Genomic DNA, 24038 nt, shown 5'->3' with positions numbered 1-24038 from the left:
ATTGCAAACATGCCAAACAAAGTTATTGTATTTTTTCTATTCTCTGTATTCATACTAAAATCAATATCAAGCCAGTGTTCTGCTCCACGAGAGGTTTTTGTCCTCCCTCAACCCCAGTATGACACCTGCGTTACCGTCTGAAAGGTGTAGCTACTGTCCCAGTCAAACTCCCAACCTTCTGTTCCTTACATAATTTATAATTAATTTCTGATAATTTCTTATCTTTGACAGTGATATTTATACTCCATATAATACTCTGGAAATGGCTAACTGTCATGCATAATTAGTCAAACAATGTATAAACTATGATTTTGTATACTACATTATAAAAATATCATACTTTTTTACATGTAGCCTTCTTAGACTTGAAATTACAAAAAAAAATACTATGAAGGTAAGCTACTTGACTTGTATGTTTAATAGAATGTTGTTTGTATCACGTCTTTGTGTAGGCAAACATGCACGTTGTGAACGGGGACTATACTGCTTCGACAAAATAAAATACAAGTAGACTCATTGACTAGTGGTTTCACACTTGATGACCCCACTGTATGTGTGTGTATTACATGTCTCTCCTAAATAGAAATTGAATCAACCATCTTTTGCCTTTTCTTTACCTTAAGACTGGTCCTACCTATGGCAGAAAAATTATGACGGGCTCTCTTGCAGCCGCAGGAGTCCATGCATCCGAAGGTCGTGTGGGAGATGTCTTGCGCAACATTCACTTGCCTTATCACAGGGCACGATGTCAGGTAGGTTTGATCTAATGTCAATAAAGGCCCGATTTACTAAAGGCTTATTAAATGTATTGATTATTTGGATTTTTAAGGTTGGGATTTCTTGGCATTGAGGTAAATGTGACAGTTTAATTGGTTAGGGTATTTGAATAGTTCTATCAGTAATGATAATTGTACTAACATTACAAGTACACACTTCAGCTGTAGCATTAGTAGTGCTTGCTTAGTACCATGAATAGTAGCAGTAAGTGTAGTGTATTGTAATAGTAGAATGTCTTGCAGTATTGTTTTCAATCAGTACGATAATCAAATGACAGTGGTTGCTCAGGTGTTATGTTGTTTGGCTGTAAGAGTAGGTTGCAGGAGGGTTTAAATGTATTTGCTACAGTATACTAGGCGGTTATGTCTAAAGCTTTACACCAATGTGCTTTTTCTTTGATTTCAGTATGGTTTACTATGTAATGATGTACTGATGTTCTTTTTTGTCTGTTTTTAAGGGAGCCAAGAACCTTAATCCTGTTCCATATAATGCAGGCTATGTGGGTCACAAAGTACACATAGACCAGAATGAAAAAATGGTTATGTTTGGTGCGACTCATGTGCTGGCGATCGATGGCTTCTCCAGCAAAATTGTTGGAAAATCAACAATGCCTGTGAAGAACAACCTCACCATATACAGTGACATTTACAGGTAATTTAAACCACCTTTTCAGTGTACCCATAACACCAAAAGAACTTTGTCAAAATAAGAACCAGCTTCTGGAAATCATCCCAATTCAAATTGTCCAATTTTCAGGCCTTAAAATATCTGTGAATGTCAGGAATGCAATTTTGATCTATATGAATAATTAATTGGATTATGAGGTTAGCATTCTTTTTAAAAAGTAGTTTTAAAAGTTTACTATAATTAATTTATAATAAAAACAGCAAACAATTACAATTAAAATGCAGGAATTAGTGAAGGACTGAAATGTTTAATCGATTATCAAAGTAGTTTGTGGTTCATCTAATCAAATAATTGTTGCAGCTATACCGCCTTTTAAGCAGCCAGTCAACACTCAGATTACCTCCCCACTGCCTGACAACATAAGACGTACTATATATTTTTCAGCTAAAGGTAACACTAACAGACTCCATACTGCTGTCAATGAATTGGCAATATTATCTTTTCTTGCAGAAGTGCAGTGATGGAGTATGGGGTGTGGGACCAGGTAAGAGTGGACCATGGGAAGGAGTTCTACCTTACTCTTTACATGCAGGAGAAATTGTCCAGCCACCGCCACAACATAGAGAGGCCACCATATATGCAAACACCATCAACAAAGGTGACTCATTTGGAAAACTGAATTGCAATGAATACAGTTGAGCAAAATATGCACACACCCTGATTGTAATTTGTAAGTTTCAATGATTTTAATGTCAGTCACCCTTTTAATTAATTCCTTATGCTTGTATTTATTTGTAATGGAAAGCTAAAGGTTGGTGATAATTGTGTAGTGTTGAAATCAGCTATTGTTGGACAGTATTCTCTGTGTAAAGAATCTAAATAAGTATTTTATTTTTTTGCTTTGACAGAATCAAATGCACAGAATCACACTATTGAAAGAATTTGGCCTGAAATCAACAATAGGGTGAACTACCCTTTGAAAGTGGCATTGGTCCAACTGGTGGATCAGGAGGCATTGGATATGGAGGACAGCATGTCCAAATTCTGTGTGTCATCCTTGATATGCCAGTTGGCTCGGCTTGGAGTTGACCATGTTGTGCAAGCGTGGAATGCCCACAGGATTCCAGGTTTGTGTTGGGGTTTGTCAAGTCAAGTCAAGTCAAGTTTATTTGTATAGCGCTTTTCACAATACAGATTGTATCAAAGCAGCTTCACAGTATTAAATTAAAATAATACAACAAAGTTTGTTTCAAGAGGAATTTATTGATTGATCAAATTAAATTAAATATCCCCAAACTGAGCAAGCCAAAGGCAACAGTGGCAAGGAACCTAAAAACTCCATCAAGTGACCTAATGGTGTCCTAAAACTCCATCAGGTGACCTAATGGAGAAAAAAAAACATTGGGAGAACCCAGGCTCAGTCGGGGGCCAGTTCTCCTCTGGCATTTATGAACTAGAGGCCGGATTGTAGTTTGAACTGTAGGAGTATATGAATGCCTGGCTGAAGAGATGCGACTTTAATCTAGTTTTAAACTGGGAGAGCGAGTCTGAGCAACGAACAGTATCAGGAAGACTATTCCAGAGTTTTGGAGCCAAATGTGAAAATGCTCTCCCTCCTTTGGTGGTTCTGGATATCCTAGGTATGACCAAAAGCCTTGAATTTAGTGATCTTAAAGAGCGCGATGGATTATAGGGCGATAGAAGATCCGTTAAATAGACTGGAGCTAAGCCGTTTAGGGCTTTATAAGTCAGTAGCAATACCTTGTAATTAATACGGAACTTTATAGGTAACCAATGCAGTGATGATAAAATCGGTGTTATATAATCATATTTTCTTGATCTCGTAAGAACTCTAGCGGCGGCATTTTGGACTAACTGTAGCTTTTTTATTGAGGATGCAGGACAACCAGCTAATAAAGCATTACAGTAATCCAGTCTCGAGGTCATGAATGCATGAACTAACTTTTCTGCATCAGAAACTGATAGCATATTACGTAGCTTAGCAATGTTTCTAAGGTGGAAAAAGGCTGTTTTTGTAACATATGAAATATGATTTTCAAAAGACAGGTTGCAATCGAGTATAACACCCAGGTCTTTTACTGTAGAGGATAAAGTAACAAGACATCCTATGATGTTAAAGTTGTATTGTGCAAGGTTTTGTGGGCGGTTTTTTGAACCGATAAGTATTACCTCTGTCTTGTCTGGATTTAATAAAAGAAAATTACGCATCATCCAATCTTTTATATCTTTAACACACTCTGTCAATTTGGAAAATTTAGCGTTTTCATCCGGCCGTGATGAAATATATATTTGAGTGTCATCAGCATAACAATGGAAACTAATTCCATGTTTCCTTATAATATTTCCAAGTGGCATCATATATATTGAAAATAACAGAGGGCCTAATACAGATCCCTGCGGCACTCCATAGTTTACTGGAGTTATGGTCGATTTTTCTCCATTTAAATAGACAAAATGGTAGCGGTCAGATAGGTATGATTTGAACCAGCTTCAAATCAAATTTGTCTCAGTCAAAGACAAATTGACACTGACAAATTTGTCTCAGTCAAATTTGAGTCTGATTGCATGTCATCTCAAATTTTGAAAATACGTTATAAAATGTGTGATGCCTGTTCAAGCCTTTTTTATTAATGACAATGTCACGCGTTTTGTATACTATTTTAAGTGGTTTTCTGATGAACATTTTTAAACTTGTTTAATAAAACACTAGGGGAAACATGATGCAGATCATAAGTGAGTTCTGAGACCATCAAGCATCATTGAGCTGTGTACTGTAACATTAAGTCCTAGGTAATTTTATGCAACATTTATTTATTAAAAAAACATTTTCATAGTGATTTTTGATAAAGCAAATTCACATTTTACTATGCAAATCCTAAATGTTATGTTGTAGTACATAACAGAATAATTTGCCTACTAATAACAACATAGTCATCCTTAAGCTATTGCAGATTGTTCCCCCTACACATGAAGCAAGATTGTGGGTCAGCTTCTCAAATGCACAGTGGTTAGACAAAGTGGGATGCATTTTATAAAAATAAAATAAAAAACAATTTAGAAAAATTCATTGTATAGCTTGAGCAATGTATCCTTTTTATCTTTACTTCTTTTAGGAAAGGGAATCCCCAGTTACTTGGCCAGAGAGGGATGCCCAAAACGTGTATCCACAGACCTTTTGCCAGAGTCATCAGTGGCTGCAGACTGGTATGAGCAAGAGGTGGGATCATTGACAAGAGTGTCACACTTTGGCACCAACCCCTTTCAGAGTGCACAGGACCAGGAAGCTGCAGAGAGGGAATTTGCTCTGCAATGGCCAGATGTGAGTGTAATGTTGGACAATGCTGTCAACAATCAGCCAGAAAATTTTAAGTCTGGACTCCAAGGCCTGATTGATTTGACCAGAAGACATTGTCAGCGTTGACAGTGCTTTAGCGACATCAGTGACATGCTTTAGCCTCAGTGTTCCCAGGACATCATCCCTCAGTGGCTTCCAAAAACCAGCACTGCTAGTGTTTATGCTTTCTGTTGTTTATAATTGTTTTTGTTCTTGCCTTAGCAATATTTTGAGTTAAAAGAAATTCTAACAAATGACAATTTAAAAAGTTTACATGTGGTAAGTTAGGTTAGGTGCTCAGTTTAGGTTATTAGTTTAGTTATTCATCATCCACAATTATACATTTTGCACAGTTACTAAAATGTTACAGTTTGGTAAGACAAGGTCAGGTCAAACCGATTTTTCCAATTATTTTGTTCTCTCTGAAGCCTGCACACTTGCTATTATAGACCATTATAATTGGTGTGAGTATTTGTTATAAGACCCCTCCGTTTGTAGACAAGCCCAAACATAAACTATTAAAACAACAAGAACTCTGTACAAAACATGTAGACCTCTCTGCTACCATGCACTTTACATGTTTGGAGGTTTGGAAGGTTTGTGATGTTTAGTAAAATGAAAATCATCAGTAAGCATTAATGTTGAAAAGTCAACGCTTTATTTTGAAAGGTCATTTCCTGGCACTCAAAAAACTGCGCAAAGAATTCAGATTACTGCTCATTTGCGCCTAGGGGAGACCACCGCCGATTTGACACCTGCAGCATCTCCGTGAATGTAAGATGAATTACCAGCAGGACAAAGCCACCCTCTGGCGTGGACCCAGAACCATACAAATCCGGGTAGTGGACATCACCCTGGAAAAGATTTCGAGAATATTTAAGGTTAGAAAAAAATATCAAATTCAAAGTGTAGGCCTATCCGAGAAGAAGTATACAATATAGGTTAGGCATAATATTGGTTTAGCCTAAATGTAGTCTTGAAAGAAATAGTGTAACGTTATGTTAAGGAGGCTGGAATGCCCAAACTCGGCAACAAAGTAAGGTTATGTTTACAATAAGCTCCTGTTAAAATAGTTTTTATAGGTAAAAGTGCATGGTATGAAGGCTAATTTATGTTTATATGATCCACCTCAAGTGCCTTATGATGATGTAATTTTAGTGACACTGATATGTTGAGCACACTTTATCTGTGAGCTCTTAGCTTTCCAAGTAGGCCCAGCAGTTTTAGTGTTTTCTGAGCCTGTTAGCGCCAAATTGGGTGTAATTGGCGGGCAGGAGCAAAATTGTGCGCGTTTCCATTCAACACATAGACCACAGCTGCAAACTTATCTGCGGAAATTGTATTCTGTGTTTCCCAATACTTTCAACACTGGTAAATAATTCTAAATCTTCACCGACCAAACGGCAACGTTATTATTTTCACTGTTTGGGGTGTCATTTTCATTACTTGAAATGTACAGTAAAATAATTTTAGAGCCACCGGTAAGGGTTGACATGGTCCCTGTTTCTCCTGCTGAAAGCAGTTTGTTATTTAAAATGATTTTAAATAATGAGAGACATGGTATAGATACGTTTTGATGTAGTGAGAATAAAATCTGGAAGAGTCTTTTTACTCTGTCGGTGTGACTCGTGTGAGTGAGACAGAGAGAGAGAAATAAAATCAACTTACATTGTCATATTTGTATTTGCAGCTGAAGCTGTCCAGGATCTATTTAATATCAGAGACTGGTGTTGTCCTGCTACCCAGCTCAACAGGGTATATTGGGGAGATTTAAATTTACATTTACATTTATGCATTTGGCAGACGCTTTTATCCAAAGCGACTTACATTGCATTTCAAGGTACACATTAACATTCTTATCAGTTTTATCGGGGAGATATGAGGTTTGTGGAGAGGAAGGCCCTACTGCACCAGTGCCACTGCCAACCCACCCTCACCCAGCACAACCGCCAACCCACCCTCACCCAGCACAACCTAGTCTGTTCTGATTCGGGACCAGCGCCTGCACCAGCCACAAGAAGCTTTTCGAGGTTTGTTGTAACGTAAACCAAATAACCAAATACACCCTCAGAGCATTATTGCAAAGCCGTGAGGGAAAACATAAAAGCATTGTATCGTAAAAGACTGAATGATAAAACAACTCTCTAAATGTATCTCTATCCATCTCTGTTTGTATCTGTCAAAAGGAGCATTTCAATCGGAAGGGTGGAGGGTGGAGTCCTTCGGGTGGACGGAGGCACCCTGTATGTGACATTTATGGAGCGTGAGGCAAATGTGTCCACGATTGCTGAAAAGGTGAAACATGACCTGGGCTCAGAGGAGGAGATTGTCCTCTGTGATGGTCAGGGAAACCGCCTCATCGAAGGCATTGGCACAACAGGTATGTTATTGTAAAAAAAAAGAAAATTCCTACTTAATAGTAGTTCATTATTATTAATTGACATCACATATCTTGGATATCACTTCTTTTTTCAATATTGTCTGATTCACGAGTTCACATGTTAATGAAATCTGATGTAATATTATAATGCGTATTTGGCTTGCTGTCCGGGGGGAGGGCTCCGAAATGTATAGATCATAGGTATCTATGAGCAGACCCAGCAGAGTGTGAGGTGATGGGGTGGTGGCGGGATGCTGAGAAATTAGTCATGAGACAGGAGGTAAGGGAAGGCTTTATTTATACGGGCTTCTTCTTGCGCTGATTGGATGATTACCTGAACATGCTCCTCCCGAACTTTGTTACATAAAACTTCATTTCACGAGTTCACATGTTAATGAAATCTGATGTAATATTATAATGCGTATTTGGCTTGCTGTCCGGGGGGAGGGCTCTGAGCTCGGAATTCGGCCCGACCCCAGAGTACTCCCCCCAAAAAGGCCAGATGAACGCAGGACAGCGAGCGTAGAATTTATCCGCCCAAAATGTGAAGGGTATGTATTTACCAAGGAACGAGCTTAGCTGTTCGACTGGGAAGGCTCTCGCAACATCCGACGGGAACTTGGATGCTCACAGCATCGGACGGATGAGCCCGTTCTGCAGTTGAACTGACAGCTCGATGACGCAAGAATTATGCGAGCGTGAATTTGTGAACGAGTTTAACCGTTCACCCGGGAGGGCTCTCGCAGCGTCCGACGGGAACTTATATGCTTATGGCATCGGACGGGTAAGCCTCACCAGGTTGGACGGAGGGCGCCCGCTGAACTCGGTCGGGAGGGCTCGACCGGCGCTTTGACGGGGCTGGGGCACGGGAATAGACCCCTCGCGGCCCGACGAATGGGGAGCCCACCTAGCGAACAAGATAATTTGACTTTAATAAAATTATATTTGAGGACCAACACAAGTTTTATGAGGGTGTCAATCGAATGGCAAAGACGAAATAGGGACTGATATTTTGATGGCGGCACAGCGGAATCCCAATCTCCCTCATTAGTAACGTTAACCTTATTAGGCCTACGCATGACGTCACGTGGGAATTCACGTTGACAAGTATTCATTCAATCGCTGTCAGTTCTCTGTCCAAACAACTACAGGGGTCGGGAAATTGTATTGGGGTCCGGTTTTTACAAACTTATATGCTATTATAGAAAAATATGTAATTTATGTCGCAATAGGTTGCAATGACCCTGGTTGCGCGCAAATAGATTTAGTTGTCTAAGTTACTTTGTTTTCTGGGGGTCGGACCTTTTGATAACAGTCGGCCCGGACCAGGGGAGAAGGAACATGCAGACGGAAGCTTTTCATCCAGCCCTTGGAAATATTCTTTAAAGGTAAGGCGGATAGTGTTGTGGCCCAAAAGTGTCATGTTAACATCATTCAGAAGGTTCTCACTTCCTAATTTTAGAATCGTTTGCACCACCAAATGGACGTCTGCTGCTAGCTTGTTAGCCGTTAACGATAACTAATGCTAACATTAGCATTGATAATTCATCAGCAAGTCTGTGTTTGTTGAGAACCCGCAACGAACGTTACCCATAACTCTCTTTTAATCCGCAACTTGTGGCCAGTAAGGTGAAAGCTAACATTAACTGCTAACGTTTGTGTCTAACGCCGCAATTTGTGCGTTAGTAGGTTAACTTTATTCTAATGTAAGTTAACGTTAAGTGTTTTTTCTTCTTTGATCTCCCGATCATTGCAGTAACGTTAACTTACATTAGGTTACATTTTCAATTCCAGGGTATGATTAATGTTTGGGACTTTTATTGGATATAATGTTAGATGCATCAAAGCAATCCAATTAAGGTACTATTTCGGATCATTGTGACCTGAGTCCTGGGTGAAAAATTGTTTGAACGTATGTGTACGGTGTACTGCACTGTAATAAGGTTTACCAATGAAAAGCTTATGAAGTTTGGCTACTCGTTTGGTTATTGTGACCAGCTAAGGTTCGCTCTTCACCACACTTATTACTCGGCGTGTTTGTGGTGTTATGTTGAATTGACCTGGCACAGTCTATGCCTGGCACATCAAAACATAAATTGAGCTTTTTGGGCAATGGTTTCACAATGGTAGCATAACCTCCGTGTGGCGATTCTGACTAAATGTTTTAGAGTTCTCCTACCAACACAGTGTTCGGATAAATGCATACACACACTTCACGTGACATCTTAAGATTAAGTGCAGCTGGTCATTGAGTAATTCTGAACATTTAGAACTAAGTTGGTACTGTATTCAGATGCTGAGTTAGACATACAATGGGGCTGAATGGGCCTCCAATGGAGGTGCTGGATGAGGTACCGTCTTCCTGTTATGGCTGTGCGAGTTCTGGTTGAGATGAAGAATCTGTAGATTTTGAAATATCTCTAGCTTGTAAAGAGTTAGCGAAAGCCCAAAAGTCCACTAAATATTATTACTGAATACTAAATATTTCACTGTAAGTATACAGTACAATTTACGCCATAACAACAACATTGCAAACTTCAAGAGCCCGTGGCGGAGTCGAAACCCCAGCAGCCTCTTTATGTGAACCAAGCTTCGTAAATAATACAAATAATATATTATAATAATATACAATCTGAGCCTGTCAGTTAATAACAAATAATAACAATCTGAGCCTGTCAGTGTACCAAAAAAGCACTCCCAGTGTAAGTACATTGCAGATGACGGCTGAAGAGCTCTGGATCAATACTGGACCATATGCAAATTAGGCGTGTCCCCCCAAAGATGGTGAAATGGTGTGCAGGTTGTCAAATACAAGAGTTTCCCTTTAGCATACATACTCTCTCTGTCATTATAATAGTCTTGTAATTGTCTTATCATAGATTTCTAGAGTTAACAAACTTATCTTGTCTCTGTCCATCTGGCTATTCATGCCCAGAAGGATCCCGGAGCAGGCCCGGGCAGAGGTGAAAAAGATGGAGAGTGGCTGCAAAAAGTATCATGTAATGGAGACTTGATAGCTAGGACTGTAACTGTAGCTAGTTGGGAATAAGTGACCACTGCGGTGCATCGGTAAGAATGCAATCGTATGCTCTAATGCTCTTCAATGGATTTTATTGGCAGCCAGCAGATGATTGTCTGTCTTCTTGAGTGTACAGTATGTGTGGTTTTGTCTCTGGACGCACACATGCACAGATAGCGACACAGACAACAACTATGCACTTCAGAAATATCTACAATGTGCTTTTCCGGCAACTCTCACTACTAACTCAAAACGAAACTTATCAGTCAGCGCAAACAGGTGTCCTCTCTGTGACCCCAAAACAAAGGCGCTGATTGGCTTATCCCCGTTACCCCGAACATAAATAGCAAGTCCTTCTTTACAGATCAGGACTCTCAGACTTAGCTATTAAGGTACAACGTGTGTGATTTGTGAGAGCAGTTAGTGCAAGCAAAAACACCCTTTTGTATTAGCTTCCTTACATTATACAATTTTAATTAATGTTTGGGCGATGTGTGTATGCAGATGTGAAGGAGGAAAGTCTACTGGACCAGAGAAGACAGCCAACCATGCAGAAGAGGTAGGTGATGATAAAATGCACAAATGATAAAATAATTCCCCCCCCTGTTTTCAATTCCACATCATTATCCAAGAGTTAAAGCTGTTCTGTACAGAGGAATGAGCAAAGATTCGTCCAAGTCAATAAGCAGGACTGTTCAAAAGTTACTGGAAACGTTTTGTTGCAGTTATTGCTGATGTACTCAGCATTGACAGCCTGTTTTTAGTAATGTAATTATGTTTTTTGGACTTTCTTTTGAGGACCTTGTAAAATGTTCTTACCTTAGGGCTTCACAGTAAATGTTCTGCAGCCATAGATTGTACATGCAATGCCTTTGAAAGCATGTATGTGCTATATATGTTGAATAAATGTTTAAGACTTGTATGGATTCTCTTCAATTGCATGGCACAATGGGAGTGTTGTATGTTATACACACTGGAATGTGTATAGAGAAGAAATATTCACACAGTATACAGCACACTGGTAAATCTTTATTTTGGCCAGATGGCCTACATTAGGACATTTCTGATGTGAGTTTGTTGTCTGAGCTGCTAAGAAGCTGAAAGCAGTGTTAGAATCAGGTTAAAACAGAAGGGCATGCAGGTTTAACTCTGGGCTGGGGGTGAATGATGATGATGATAACTAGGTTGCAAATAAAATCAAAACCAAATGAAATTAAATGAACAACAATAAATATATCTGTATCAGTAATCTTGATTTAAAACAGTTACCAAAGACACAATAAAGTCAGTCATTTAAATACTGCCACCTGCTGGTAGAAAGGGGGAACAGTTTGGCCCATTATGGTGGAAACCACATTACATATTAATTTAATTATATAATATAGCGCTAACAGTAACAACTCTGCACACACAATAAGTTCATAGGTTATAACCTATATTACCAACTGTATTGAACTAAACAATGCGCTCATTAAACGTGACTGGTGATGTGTACGTGGATAGGCACGATATTAAATCACTGTAATAAACTACTGTTGCTAACATATTTCTTTCGGTCCAGGTTTATATAAGCCTATTTATTGATTGATTTTTTTTCTTCTAACGTTACTCTGGTATAACGTTAGTGCTGCATATTATGACTGTTCTAAAAGCTTGGCTTTTATTTTTATAGGCTATATTTACTATTACTTCCGGGTCACATGGCAAACCTGTCTTTCTTTTAATGTAGATCTTCAAACGGAGAAATGAAAAAAGGAATTTCAAAAAACCCAAATCGGACCGTTATTTGAATTTGGTTTAGTCGTTTTTCGTTTTTGGATTCAGAAACCAAAAACGGGAGAATGGCTCTTTTTTTACCGTTTCTTTGTTTTTGGTTTGAACGACAAACGAAAAAAAGGTGGTTTCTCGTTATTTTGTTTTGTGGTTCAAACGAAAAAACAAACTATCAAAACGTACACGGACCAGAGCGCTTTAATTAGCGATAAACCTCGTTTTATTTCAGCCTAAGGTGAATTCAACAAGTCATTCTTTTTCTTTGAAATCAACAAAGGCTAAATTAATTTGTTACAGTTGTTTTTTTGTAATTGGTGTGGATGACACGCAGTGACATATACAGTATTATCAGCTGTATGATGTGTTTCTACCCTGAAACATTTCATTTCAATAGAGACCCGGAGCGCACAGTGAGGGAGACAAAAGAAACTTGCTAAATAGAGATCCAGCGCGTCAGCGAGAGAGAGAGGCAAATTAAATCTTAATTTGTTGCTTTGTACTATTTTCATTTTGTACTGTTTTAATTGTACACAGCAAAGCTGCAATTCCTTTGGCAAAAAAAAAAAAAAAATGTTGCAAGAATAAGATTCTGTATTTCTCATTTTGCATTGCATATGGAAACGCTAAACTCGACTTGTTTTAAATAAATAAACAACAAACAAAATCAGTTTTTTTATGATTTATTCAATGTATGGAAATGTTTTGAAAATTTTCTTTTGTTGCTATGGCCGGGTATCACGGTCAGTCATCTCAATTTTGTGAATGATTCACAAAACTTTAATTTAGCAGATTAAAGAGGGGCTACATCATCTTCATTTTCTGGTGCAATCAGCTGATAATCGCATTCAACAGCACCTTCGCGTTTTGTCGTCTGTACAGCGCAACAGAGGCTTTACTGGAATGTAGCAAATTTATGTTGTAATGTGCCATTATTAATTAAACAAAATGCTTGACTTAAATAATCTGTAACCTATATTTAATATATTATTATTAATATAACATAAACTTACTTGCATAACAGGAAGCATTCCCAGTTATGGGAATCAAGGATTCATTAATAAACCTGTTCAGTATTTTTATAACTTTCCAGATGTACACAGTGTACACCTATACTGTACACATGGTAATTTAAAGTTGACATTTACTAATAAATAGTGGGCTCAGATGTTAAGTCGTTATATTGTTATATACTATATATGTAATAGTAAGTTGTGGGCTTGTCTTTTTTTATGTAGCAGATGTAATGATAATACATGTGAACAATTTAAAACACACACAACCTGTGAATGAAACGTGAGTTGTCTGTTTTTCTTTATTGTAACTCATTCATTGTAATTATTTTTTGTCCAGGACAGAGGAAACGATGGAGGGAACAGGAGCATCTCACTGTCCTGAGGGAGATGCAGACATCTGATGTCGAGCAGATGGAGTTGAACCGGGCACAGCGGGAGCGCCATTTACAGATGGCACTCGATGATGCAGCACATGCAAGAGAACTAGAGGCGGCTTTGAGGAGGGAGGAGATTGCTGCAATGTCGTCCTTCAACCAGGCCTTTCTGGGAACCCTGAGCCAGCTTGTACAGGCACTCAACCGGCGGGACGCTGTTCCACCGCCCCTGGACTGAAACCCCATAGTTTGCTCATTTGAACTTCATGTTTGCACTACATGTAACATATGTATATAGTTGGTTGTGTGAATTTATATTTATATTATAGTTTTTTCTATTTGTATGTGTGTTTAAATAAAACCTTTTTGAAACTTATTACAAAGTGTCTTTTTTGATGGTTTGCTTTTTTACAAGGGTTTGACCATGTATTTTCAGATTTTATACTGTGATAACCTTAAAAAAAAACAGCAGAGACAACATTTTTAAAGATAATGTATTTATTTTTTAACAATTAAAGTAACGCATCAGACCCTCTGGTACATCCCTGCCCTCCTCCTCTACACCCTGTGCCACTGCCACCACAGGCTCTGCTGCTGCAGGTGCAGCCCAGTCATTGTCATAGTCCTCTCCATGACTCTCACAAAGGTTATGCAAAGCGCAGCAAGAAAGAATCATAGATTTCACGATTGTAACATCACAGTCATTTCTTTTCATGAGACAACGCCACCATCCCTTCAGTCTACCAAAAGCGTTTTCAACCACGACCCGTGCTCGACATATTTTCTTCTTGTAGATCTGCTGTTCTGCTGTCAGCCGTCCAGTGTCAGTGAATGGTTTTATGAGCCAGTTCTGCAGGGGATAGGCAGAATCTCCAAGGATGTAGTAGGCAACATTCACTCCACCAATATTCCAAGTGTAAGCTGGAAAGAGGTTGCCACGGCTGGCCAACTCCCACAACGTGGACAGTCTTAAAACACGAGCATAATGCAAGCTGCCAGCTGCCTGCAAACACGTTCCAGAACAGTCCTTTTCCATCTACACCACCTTGAAGGATGATGGAGTGTCAGCCTTTATGGTTGAAATAGTCACAGTGGTACTCCTGTGGTGCCAAAATGGGTATGTGTGATCTAATAATAGCACCAACACACTGCGGGAGCCCCCATCTGTTTTCAATGTTGGCAGCCATTTCTTCAAACTTCTCCTGGTCTGGGAAACGAATTTGTTCAGGAACCAACAAAGTTTCTGCAGCAGCAGTGAACTCTTGAACACACCGGCAAACAGTTGTTATGCTTACTCCGAAAAGATGGCCGACAGTTCTGTACTCTGAACCAGTCGCAAGCTTCCATAGTGCGATGGCCACTCTCTTCTTTAGAGGAACACACTTGCGGAAGCTTGTGTCCTGTCTCTCCATCACTGGACGCAGTTTGTTGTACAAGTATATAAATGTTTCTTCTGACATTCTGAAGTTCTGAACCCACTGCGCGTTTGTGATACCCTGGTAAACCAGAGTTCTCGCGAGAGCACAAGTTGAATTTGCTCAGCGAGTTACTCTGGTGTCGATCAATGGAGCTCATTAAATATGCCCCTCGATCTGAGCTGCACCAATCACATCGGGTTATCTGATATAGGCGGGCCAGAGGCGAGCTAAACAGATGACGACAGCGCTGTGACGTCGAAGTCATCAGTAAACATTGCAAGATGCCTATGGATAAATAGCAGTGGTTTGAAACGGCTTTGGCCGCTACAATGAACGAGTTAGACTTGGCTTTTTCCCAAAAGAGGAACAGAAGACGGCGCTCGAATCGTTCCTTTGCAAGAAGGGTGTTTTTGCTGTTTTGCCGACCGGAAGAGTCTAATCTACCAGTTAGCTCCCCTGGTAGCTAAGCGTATGGGGTTTATTGTTGTGATTGGTCGTAGTGTTATCCAATTGCGTGCTGTGAGATTTTCAAATGCATGCTTGGTGCCGCCCCTCGAGCTGGCCAATTTTCATTGATCGACACCAGACCATTAATCTTTTAGATTTAGGTCTGGATTTCCAGGCTACGTTTGTGAAACCGGGAACAATAACATCCCACCACTCGGTAGCTCGGTTGAAAGCCCAAACAGACGGTCTGCCACGGCGACTTTGCAAAGCGAAACAGATCTGAAACACATAAAGCATAGACATTTTAGTACGTAATACTGGTAGCTATAAAGTTGATCCAATACTTTGTATATAATATAGTATTTATACATATGCAACCGTTAGCTACGTTAGCATAACTTACCCTCTTGCGTCGGCTTTGAACAACCGGATTCGTCTCGTAGTCTGAACTCTGTAGTAATTCCCAAACTCTCCTGTTTTTTTCAGCAGTGTTTCGTTTTGCTGCCCTCAGCCTCTCCTGAAACAACGTTTGTCTTCTTTCTGTGAGAAACAGCCACATCCCGAGGATCAAAAACAGCATACACTGAATTTCCTCCATTGTCCAAGACTACAGGCTGACAAGGGGATGCCAAGACGTCAGACTCTAAGGCCTGAAGATCCACGGATACTAGGCCTCCTTCCAAAAGTCCCGCCTCCATCAATTGGCTCTATTCTAGAGTCCCATGTCAATAGAGGGATAGGTATGTCCATTAAAATATCACTTGCTTAGTAGTGCATACTAGCAGCTAAGATATTTGATACAGGCTTATCATTTATTATAGTTGGTATGATACCTATGTTTGTTTTACTATTGCTATGGATCAGTGAAATTTTTGGTACATTGTGCTTATTTATCTTCTCTGAATGCAATGTTGTTTTTCCCCCACAAAGGAGCCATTCCTACACTAGATGAGCCCTGAAGTACAACCTCTCATCCCAACCACCAGAGATCTGATTTGGACTGTCGTCTAAACCAAAATAAGTTATTTTGTTTCTAAAGTTTTGTAATCTGACATTTCATCTTTCTACCTCTTATCTCATGTGAGTGTGCTACCTCACTAAACTGCTCCTAACCATGTACATAATTTGTAAGACGGGTAATATTTGTTATAGAAATACTTTATTTTCATCCAGCAAACAAATAAATATTTCAGAACCACTAGAACAGTTGTTTTTTATTTATGTTACTACTCTGACAACACAGTATTTATTAAATGAAGTCAGTAAAGAACAATACTCTCTAACTTTTAATTAAAAAAGAATAGACTGGATAGTATAAAATCAAATTTAAAAGAGGTAATAGAAGATAAATAATTAACATGTAACATTACATAAATAAACAATTGTCCAGTCAGTTACTTTCACATAAATAAACACAGGTCTAAATGAGAACATGACTTGGGATGGCAGCAGCATGCTCTGCAATTAAAAAACCTCGGCTATAAAACCAGTGTACTGGCCATTTGGGTCTGGATATTTATCATGTATTGGGCATACACAGCAGCTGAGGATGACCACCTCTGCACTCAATTGGATAGACCTACAACCAATCAGAGTAACGGAGAAAACACAATGACCACAGGGTTTTCATTGCGCCCCATCTTCTTCGTGACCATCGGGGCCAGCTGATAAATTAAACTTTTGCCGAATCCCGCTGGGAGGATGGCAAAAACATCTTTCCGATCGACAAATGCCTTGATCGCAGTTCTCTGTTCCTCTTTTAAAATAAATGCGCTGTTGATATCTTCTAAAACAGACGCGATGGTAGCATCTTTGTTGTAAATGGATTCAACCCAAGCGATCTTTGGTGACGTGGATGATTACGTTACTGTTGATCATCTGGCCATCATCGTATAAAGCCCGCCCTGACAATTTGATTGGTCCGAACAGCTCTGGTTCGAGGTTCGAGCATAGTTGCTCCACAATGGATCAAGTCCAGACCGAACTTCCCGACCTCAAATGTTGTGGGCGGGGCTAAGTTTGGCTGGCATCCAGGCTAGCATTTCCCTGCAATTTGTACAGAAGCACCATCATCCAGGTACACCCTGTGATGGTTGTTCCTCTCTGTGAGGCATTAGGTTGAAGCCAGGTTCTCTGTCAAAAACTTGAAGTAAAAGTTCTCTAGCTTCATCTAAACACATGTACTGTATAACCTCCTGAAAAAAAAATTCAAACCCATTTTACTACCAAATACAGAACCTAGAATGTCCACACTCACTTGTGTCATCAACCGCCTGTCCTCCCGCAGCCTAGCCACCCTCAATCTGTCCTCTTCACTCAATGATGCTGTATTTCCTCTGCCTCTTGCTGCCTGTGTTCCTCTTGTAGCCCTCGTCTGTCTGCTCTCGCTCTTCCTCTTGCTGCACTGCCAACTTCAACTTCTCCACTCTCTCTTTCCATCCTGTTCTCTCTTCCCATCCCTTTTCTCTTTCCTGTGGATGTTCGTCCTCCTCTACCCTGTGATGCTTCATGCCTTCTATTCTTGGGGGGACTCCAGGTCTCATCTGGATTTGATACTTCCAGTGAGGATGTATCTGTGTTTCCCTGCAACACATGCACATGTCAATAATAGCACTTACAAACAATGCGAGATACATATATGACGTGACAGATCATAATGCATGTTGATTCACCTCAAAAACTATCAAGTGATCATTATGCTGATGATATTTTAGTTATATTGCTCTTTATACTTCGGCAATGCTTTTAATCACGTGTGGTGACCAAGATTATGGTTAACACAGTAGGTTATGTGGTGTTAAAAAATATTTAGCCATTACTTGCAAATACTGTGGGTTTGTTCAAATGTACTTTTAGTACGATTGTTTTAAACACGTAAAACAACGTGGCGTTAACCATAAACACGTAAAACTGCGCAGCATTAACCCACCAAATCATTTGACAAATATCTGTAACAGGATAATATAGCATTACATTTCACTTTCCTTGCAGTTAATTCATTACGATGACATAAAATAGTGTGATCAAAATTACTTCATCCGTGATCATGATTCGTTAATTCCATACATCTCTAGATGGTGAAAACGACATCTCCCATCGTTCCACTCTCCTTCATACCGTCATCAAGCTTCGCCTTTGTTATTGTTTGGAAACTGCGACCTCTTGCGGCGAAACATCTTACATATTGTAGCTTCAAGACTTTGATTATGTCTTTCTCTGGCTTCTTTGACACTGCCTATGAAATAACCAGGAGAGAGAAAATAATGTTAAATTCGACAGTATTATAAAAAAGCTTTAACAACACAACTAAAATCGAAACTTGTTAACATGCAACATTTGGAACCCAAATACAAAAAATACATAATTCATGAAGCCTTTGTGTAGAGTTATTTAAAAGAAAACATTTGGCAGCTTGTTCTCATATCATCAGAATTAATTAAATCAATGATAAAATGATTATTTTATCTTTAATATCATACTATGTGATTTCATTTAGAGACAAAAATGCTAACCATTTTTAGCTTAACACAGCGTCAAAATACAAGTTATGAGAATAACATCAGAAGAGTGATTGAAATAACTTTTGTTAACTGAGTTGGCTTCTTATCACAGAAAGAGGCATTATATACTTTTATTGTATTCTGTACTGTGATAAAGTTCAGGGCTCGACAATAAGGACTGCCCCAATAGCAGTTAACTCTCTTCATGTTTAATCTGTCAAAACAGCTCTATCAGTATTTTATTCAGCTGCAGCAATAGCTGGATGTCTTTGGGTGGATCTAAATATTCAAATTGATGCTTACTCGTTTACCTCACTCCTCCGTCCTCCAGCCTATGACCTGGAAACCACTGTTAGCCATCTTGAAGGACATCTCAGTTCTCTAATTCCATCACGAGGAGGCTTCCAAAGGAGCTATGAGCAAGGATACACTGGTGCATCCTATGCAGAAGTCTTTCTTGTCGAGGAGCAAGTGTTTCTGCTGTGATTCAATATGGCTTCAGTAGTATTTGGAGGAAGGGGTTTCCCCATAAGCATTTTCACAAAACATACTACAACGTGATAATGGCATTATCATATGTTTTCATTATCTTCAAAATGCTCAGTTATCTCAGGACAAAAACACATCTCAGTGTGGAATAACGTAGAAAAAAATATGCTTTCAAATGTATCCAGATTAGTGTGAGCTTAGCCTCCTTCATTCAGCAGATGCCTTTTCAAGATAAACCTTAAAGATGAACTGAACTCGAATTTGAGTAAAGGTGATATAACAGATGTATTTTATTTATTCTCATTGGTACAATTATTAAAATGGCAGAATTTGTTAAAAGGGATAAAATGGTACGTTGAAAATGTTGTTGTTGTTGTTATACGGGCGCCGCCATGTTGGATTTCAACATTCGGCTACGTCACTGGCATGGTAAGCTACTCTGTTGCTAACAAGCAGAGCAGCCATAGCATGTAAATAGTCTGAGGCTAGCTGATATGGCTTTGGAAACAGAAACCAACAGGTCTAGGGGGGGTTCATAGGCTACTGTATTGCCCCTGGCTGTAGTAATGAATTGTATAGGGCTAAGGCAGCTGGGGTTACGATACATTTTCACAGGCTACCTTTGACAAGGAAACTAGTCCTCAAGTCATGGCTAGCTGCCTTAAAACTGGCTAGCCCTCCGACAGCCCCTGGATTTCGAGTCTGTAGTGAGCATTTTTTAGGGACAGACTATATAGAGAGTTGTACTTTCGATACAACAGGTTCACTGGTGAGGGTTAAGTCCAACAGACTGAAACCTGAGGCCATTCCGTCAATGTTCAACTTTTCAGGCTATAGTACAGGGCAGACCAATAGACCAATGACAAGTACTAACACCACCGATGCTATCTACCGCAGAGACAGGGCGCTGAAACACTCACGTCAGGCAGAGGACAGAGAAGTATGTTAACTGATATCATGCTAGCAAGTCTACTAAGCAAAGGGCTGGATGTAACGTTGTCACATACACAAAACATGTACATATTCACTTATACACACATATAACGTGTAACGTTAGGCTTTATAGCGTTCAACAAAACTGAGACTGACACACTTGGCATTCATTGAAATTGAGTCACAAAACCAAGCTAGATACTAAACTATCCAAGGGCTAGCAGCTAAACACGTTGGAAGCACTTTTGTCAAACTCCACAAGCTAGCCACCACTCCGACCATATAAACTGTATAAATAAATCATGACTCCGACGATATCACAGATCGGTAATAATGCGTTTACTAGCTAACTAAACCACAGCAGGTCTGTAAACAGAATCCAATGTCCCTCTCTACTCACCCTGAAGCTAGCTGATGTTCATCGTCTCAGGAAACATTGTTGATGCAGGGAGTTCAACTCGCAGGACTAGCTGCTAGGTCCATAGTAAGATGTATCTGTGCAGTATCCGGCCGTGCAGTATTTTGGTTTTAACATTTTGCGTGCAGCTAACTTAACAAGCGATCCCATTGGATGAATTCGTCCAATCAAATTTTCCATTTATCTGCCTCGCTTTTCTAAAGCACACAGTACCTCAACCACGTTTTAGTATTTTCTCTAAATGCACACGACATATATAAGCAGTCTCTATTTACTAAAACGCATAATGTGCATGACAGGCTACAGCCCTCCAACCTCCCACCACATTTCCCTCTTATAACACCATGAACCACTATTGCTCCATTAATAATTGCCTATGTACATTGCAAATACAATCTAATGCATTTTTTGGACACAATTTTGTATTGTATGCAATATTTTGAGACAAAATTAATTGGTGCGTTATAATACATTAGGAAACATAACAAACCACAAGCAAACAATTACTAGTAGTTTATCAGCACAATGTGTATTAGTTCGTAAATGTGTAGTGCATAAATGGTTTCTTAGAGCTCCTTACAAATCCCCCCCTCCTCCCCTCTCTCAGATCAAGCAGGCCTGCATGTCTACAGTGGGCAGTGAAACAGTGAGTGACAGGGATGAGGAAGATCAGGACATACTCTGTGAAGCTAGTGTCAATTTATCTGTTGTTGGTACCCAGACAGACATAGTTGAGGAGAACATTCATGAGGGCAGGAAAAAGCAGTTTAGGAGCATAGCTACACTAACTGATGACCTGGTCAACATTACAACACTCATCAATGACCATCTCTATTGCCCTGCTATGGAACATTTTGGCCACCCTGACAACAAATCAGTCCCCAGAACCTCAACACCACAGCACACTCAGGAAGTGTCATTTGAGCAAAGCTGCACTGAAGTAGAAGAGGATGAGGTGTCCTTTGAGGACCACGATGAGGACTTTTCTTTCTCGAGTGATGACAGTGCCAGTTGCAGTGATGCAGAGGAGGAAGAGGAGGAAGACAAAAACTGTATTGAGCACAGAAAAAGCATTGTCTCTAACAAGCAGTTGTTAATGTTGTTTTATATGTGTCACTGGGAGGGTTGTGGCAAATGCCTAGAAGAACCACCAGCTTTGTCCAACAGTGGTTTTGGGGTGACTGTAAAAACACACTGTGTGGATGGCCATAATTACATTTGGCATTCACAAAATCAAATCAGGGGAGTCATGGAGTGCAACATCACTGTTCCGGCTGCTGTGTTTGTGACAGGGGAATGAGTGCAGTCCTTTCCTAGAGGTATGCGAAACAATTGGTTTGGAGGCCATGTCAGAGAGGCAGTGGTATAAGATCCAGAAAGCCTACGTCATACCGGAGGTCAACTATGCCTGGGCTATCCACAATGAGGGGGTCATGAGTGCTGTGAGTGAGAAGCCGATCACTGTCTCACGGTATGACAGCCCAGGCTATAATGCAACCTTAGGCACCTACTCTCTGTTTGACACAGAATCAAAGATGATCGTGGCTCAGGAAACTGTGCGGGTGACTGACGTGAAAAATAGCTACTGGCTCGAGGTAGAGGGTATGGAGAGATGCCAGGCCAAGCTTGCGGACCACGGAGTCTCCATCTCTGTGTTGGCCACTGACTGCCACCCATCTGTGCAGAAGGTACTAAGAGAGAAACACCAGGAAATCAAACATAAGTATGATCTGTGGCACATTGTCAAGAATGTAAAAAAGAAAATTTTAAGATGCAAAAATCCTGATCTGACTGAGTGGATCCGGATGATAACTAATCACTTGTGGTATTCTGTTTCCTCTTGTGGGGAGATAGAGTAAGACTCAGGGAAAGGTGGATATCTCTGCTACACCACATAACAAATGTTCATGAGTGGGTGACCGGGGAAACAATAACAAAATGTGACCAGCCTTCCTACACCCCAGATGAGGAGAGCAGGCGCCCGTGGCTCCGTCCTGACTCTGCAGCCTTTAATAGCCTCCAAAAGGTTGTCCTGAACAGGCAGCTCCTCCAAAATCTTGACAGGGTGACAGAGGGCATCCACACAGGTGAATTAGAGAGTGTTCATGCTCTTTATAATAAGTATGCAACAAAGAGAAAGGCCTTCAGCTATGAAAGCTTTGAAGCGCGTCTTCGCCTGGCTGCACTGGACAACAACATCAACATAGAGAGAGAGCGGGCAACAACCAAGACAGGTGGACACAGATTTAGGCAACAATTTTCAAAGGCTGCCGGTCAGTACGTGGTGGCACAAATAAATGAGCAGAAAGCCTACAGTTTCCGAAAGGATATCGTCAATGGAGCCATCTTAAGACGGAGGGAGTCCAGCACCATACAGGCTACCCTACAGGAACAGAAACAGGAAACTCACCCTACCTTGGGCCAACACAGAGGGCTTACCAAACCGGACAAAGAGCATTCTGTGGCACAACACCTTAGCCGGTTCACTAAGTAGGAAACAGTAAACCGTCAAATCAAAATCACATTTAACATATACTGTATAATCCCTACAATATACATTTTATATATATATATATATATATATATACACTCACCTAAAGGATTATTAGGAACACCTGTTCAATTTCTCATTAATGCAATTATCTAATCAACCAATCACATGGCAGTTGCTTCAATGCATTTAGGGGTGTGGTCCTGGTCAAGACAATCTCCTGAACTCCAAACTGAATGTCAGAATGGGAAAGAAAGGTGATAAGCAATTTTGAGCGTGGCATGGTTGTTGGTGCCAGACGGGCCGGTCTGAGTATTTCACAATCTGCTCAGTTACTGGGATTTTCACGCACAACCATTTCTAGGGTTTACAAAGAATGGTGTGAAAAGGGAAAAACATCCAGTATGCGTCAGTCCTGTGGGCGAAAATGCCTTGTTGATGCTAGAGGTCAGAGGAGACTGGGCCGACTGATTCAAGCTGATAGAAGAGCAACTTTGACTGAAATAACCACTCGTTACAACCGAGGTATGCAGCAAAGCATTTGTGAAGCCACAGCATGCACAACCTTGAGGCGGATGGGCTACAACAGCAGAAGACCCCACCGGGTACCACTCATCTCCACTACAAATAGGAAAAAGAGGCTACAGTTTGCACGAGCTCACCAAAATTGGACAGTTGAAGACTGGAAAAATGTTGCCTGGTCTGATGAGTCTCGATTTCTGTTGAGACATTCAGATGGTAGAGTCAGAATTTGGCGTACACAGAGAACCAGTGTTGGGTAAGTTACTTAAAAAAAGTAATTAGTTATAGTTACTTGTTACTTCTCACAAAAAGTAACTGCGTTAGTAACTGAATTACATCATTACAAAAGTAACTAATTACCAGGGAAAGTAACTATTGCGTTACTTAAAAAAAAGTTTAAATATAAGACATTTCTTGGATACCCACAATATGAAATGTTAAATGAATGAAATTGACACTAAATAGAACATCTTATTATTATAAAACATTGTACACTAATCTA

General features: G+C 40.0%; 3 protein-coding genes and 1 long non-coding RNA gene across 4 annotated transcripts in view; 2 read left to right on the top strand and 2 right to left on the bottom strand.

Moving 5' to 3' along the window:
- The window catches only part of LOC309497634 (uncharacterized protein), a 141478-nt gene that overhangs the window by 92789 nt on the left and 24651 nt on the right, over window positions 1-24038 (bottom strand). The window lies entirely within an intron of this gene.
- LOC309496373 (uncharacterized protein) lies at window positions 389-5578 on the top strand (the record flags this gene model as incomplete). Its single annotated transcript, XM_082166367.1, has 7 exons — window positions 389-394; window positions 624-752; window positions 1235-1428; window positions 1915-2062; window positions 2327-2531; window positions 4539-4744; window positions 5491-5578. The coding sequence occupies 7 exons, from the start codon at window positions 389-391 to the stop codon at window positions 5509-5511; spliced, it is 909 nt and encodes a 302-aa protein (XP_082022493.1). The 3' UTR covers window positions 5512-5578.
- On the top strand, window positions 6638-13695 carry LOC309496372 (uncharacterized protein; the record flags this gene model as incomplete). Its single annotated transcript, XM_082166366.1, has 4 exons — window positions 6638-6789; window positions 6946-7139; window positions 10663-10717; window positions 13282-13695. 4 exons carry the CDS (start codon window positions 6638-6640, stop codon window positions 13343-13345), a joined length of 465 nt encoding a protein of 154 aa, XP_082022492.1. The 3' UTR covers window positions 13346-13695.
- LOC309497792 lies at window positions 14811-15837 on the bottom strand. Its single transcript, XR_014205712.1, has 2 exons — window positions 15587-15837; window positions 14811-15462 (listed from the first exon to the last, which is right to left on the bottom strand). It is a non-coding gene; the product is annotated as an uncharacterized lncRNA (long non-coding RNA).

The sequence above is a fragment of the Leuciscus leuciscus genome (genome assembly GCF_965113295.1).
Source record: "Leuciscus leuciscus genome assembly, chromosome: 4".
Classification (NCBI taxonomy): Eukaryota; Metazoa; Chordata; class Actinopteri; order Cypriniformes; family Leuciscidae; genus Leuciscus; species Leuciscus leuciscus.
Note: the sequence above shows the minus strand (reverse complement) of the source record. Positions and strands in the feature narration are given on the sequence as shown.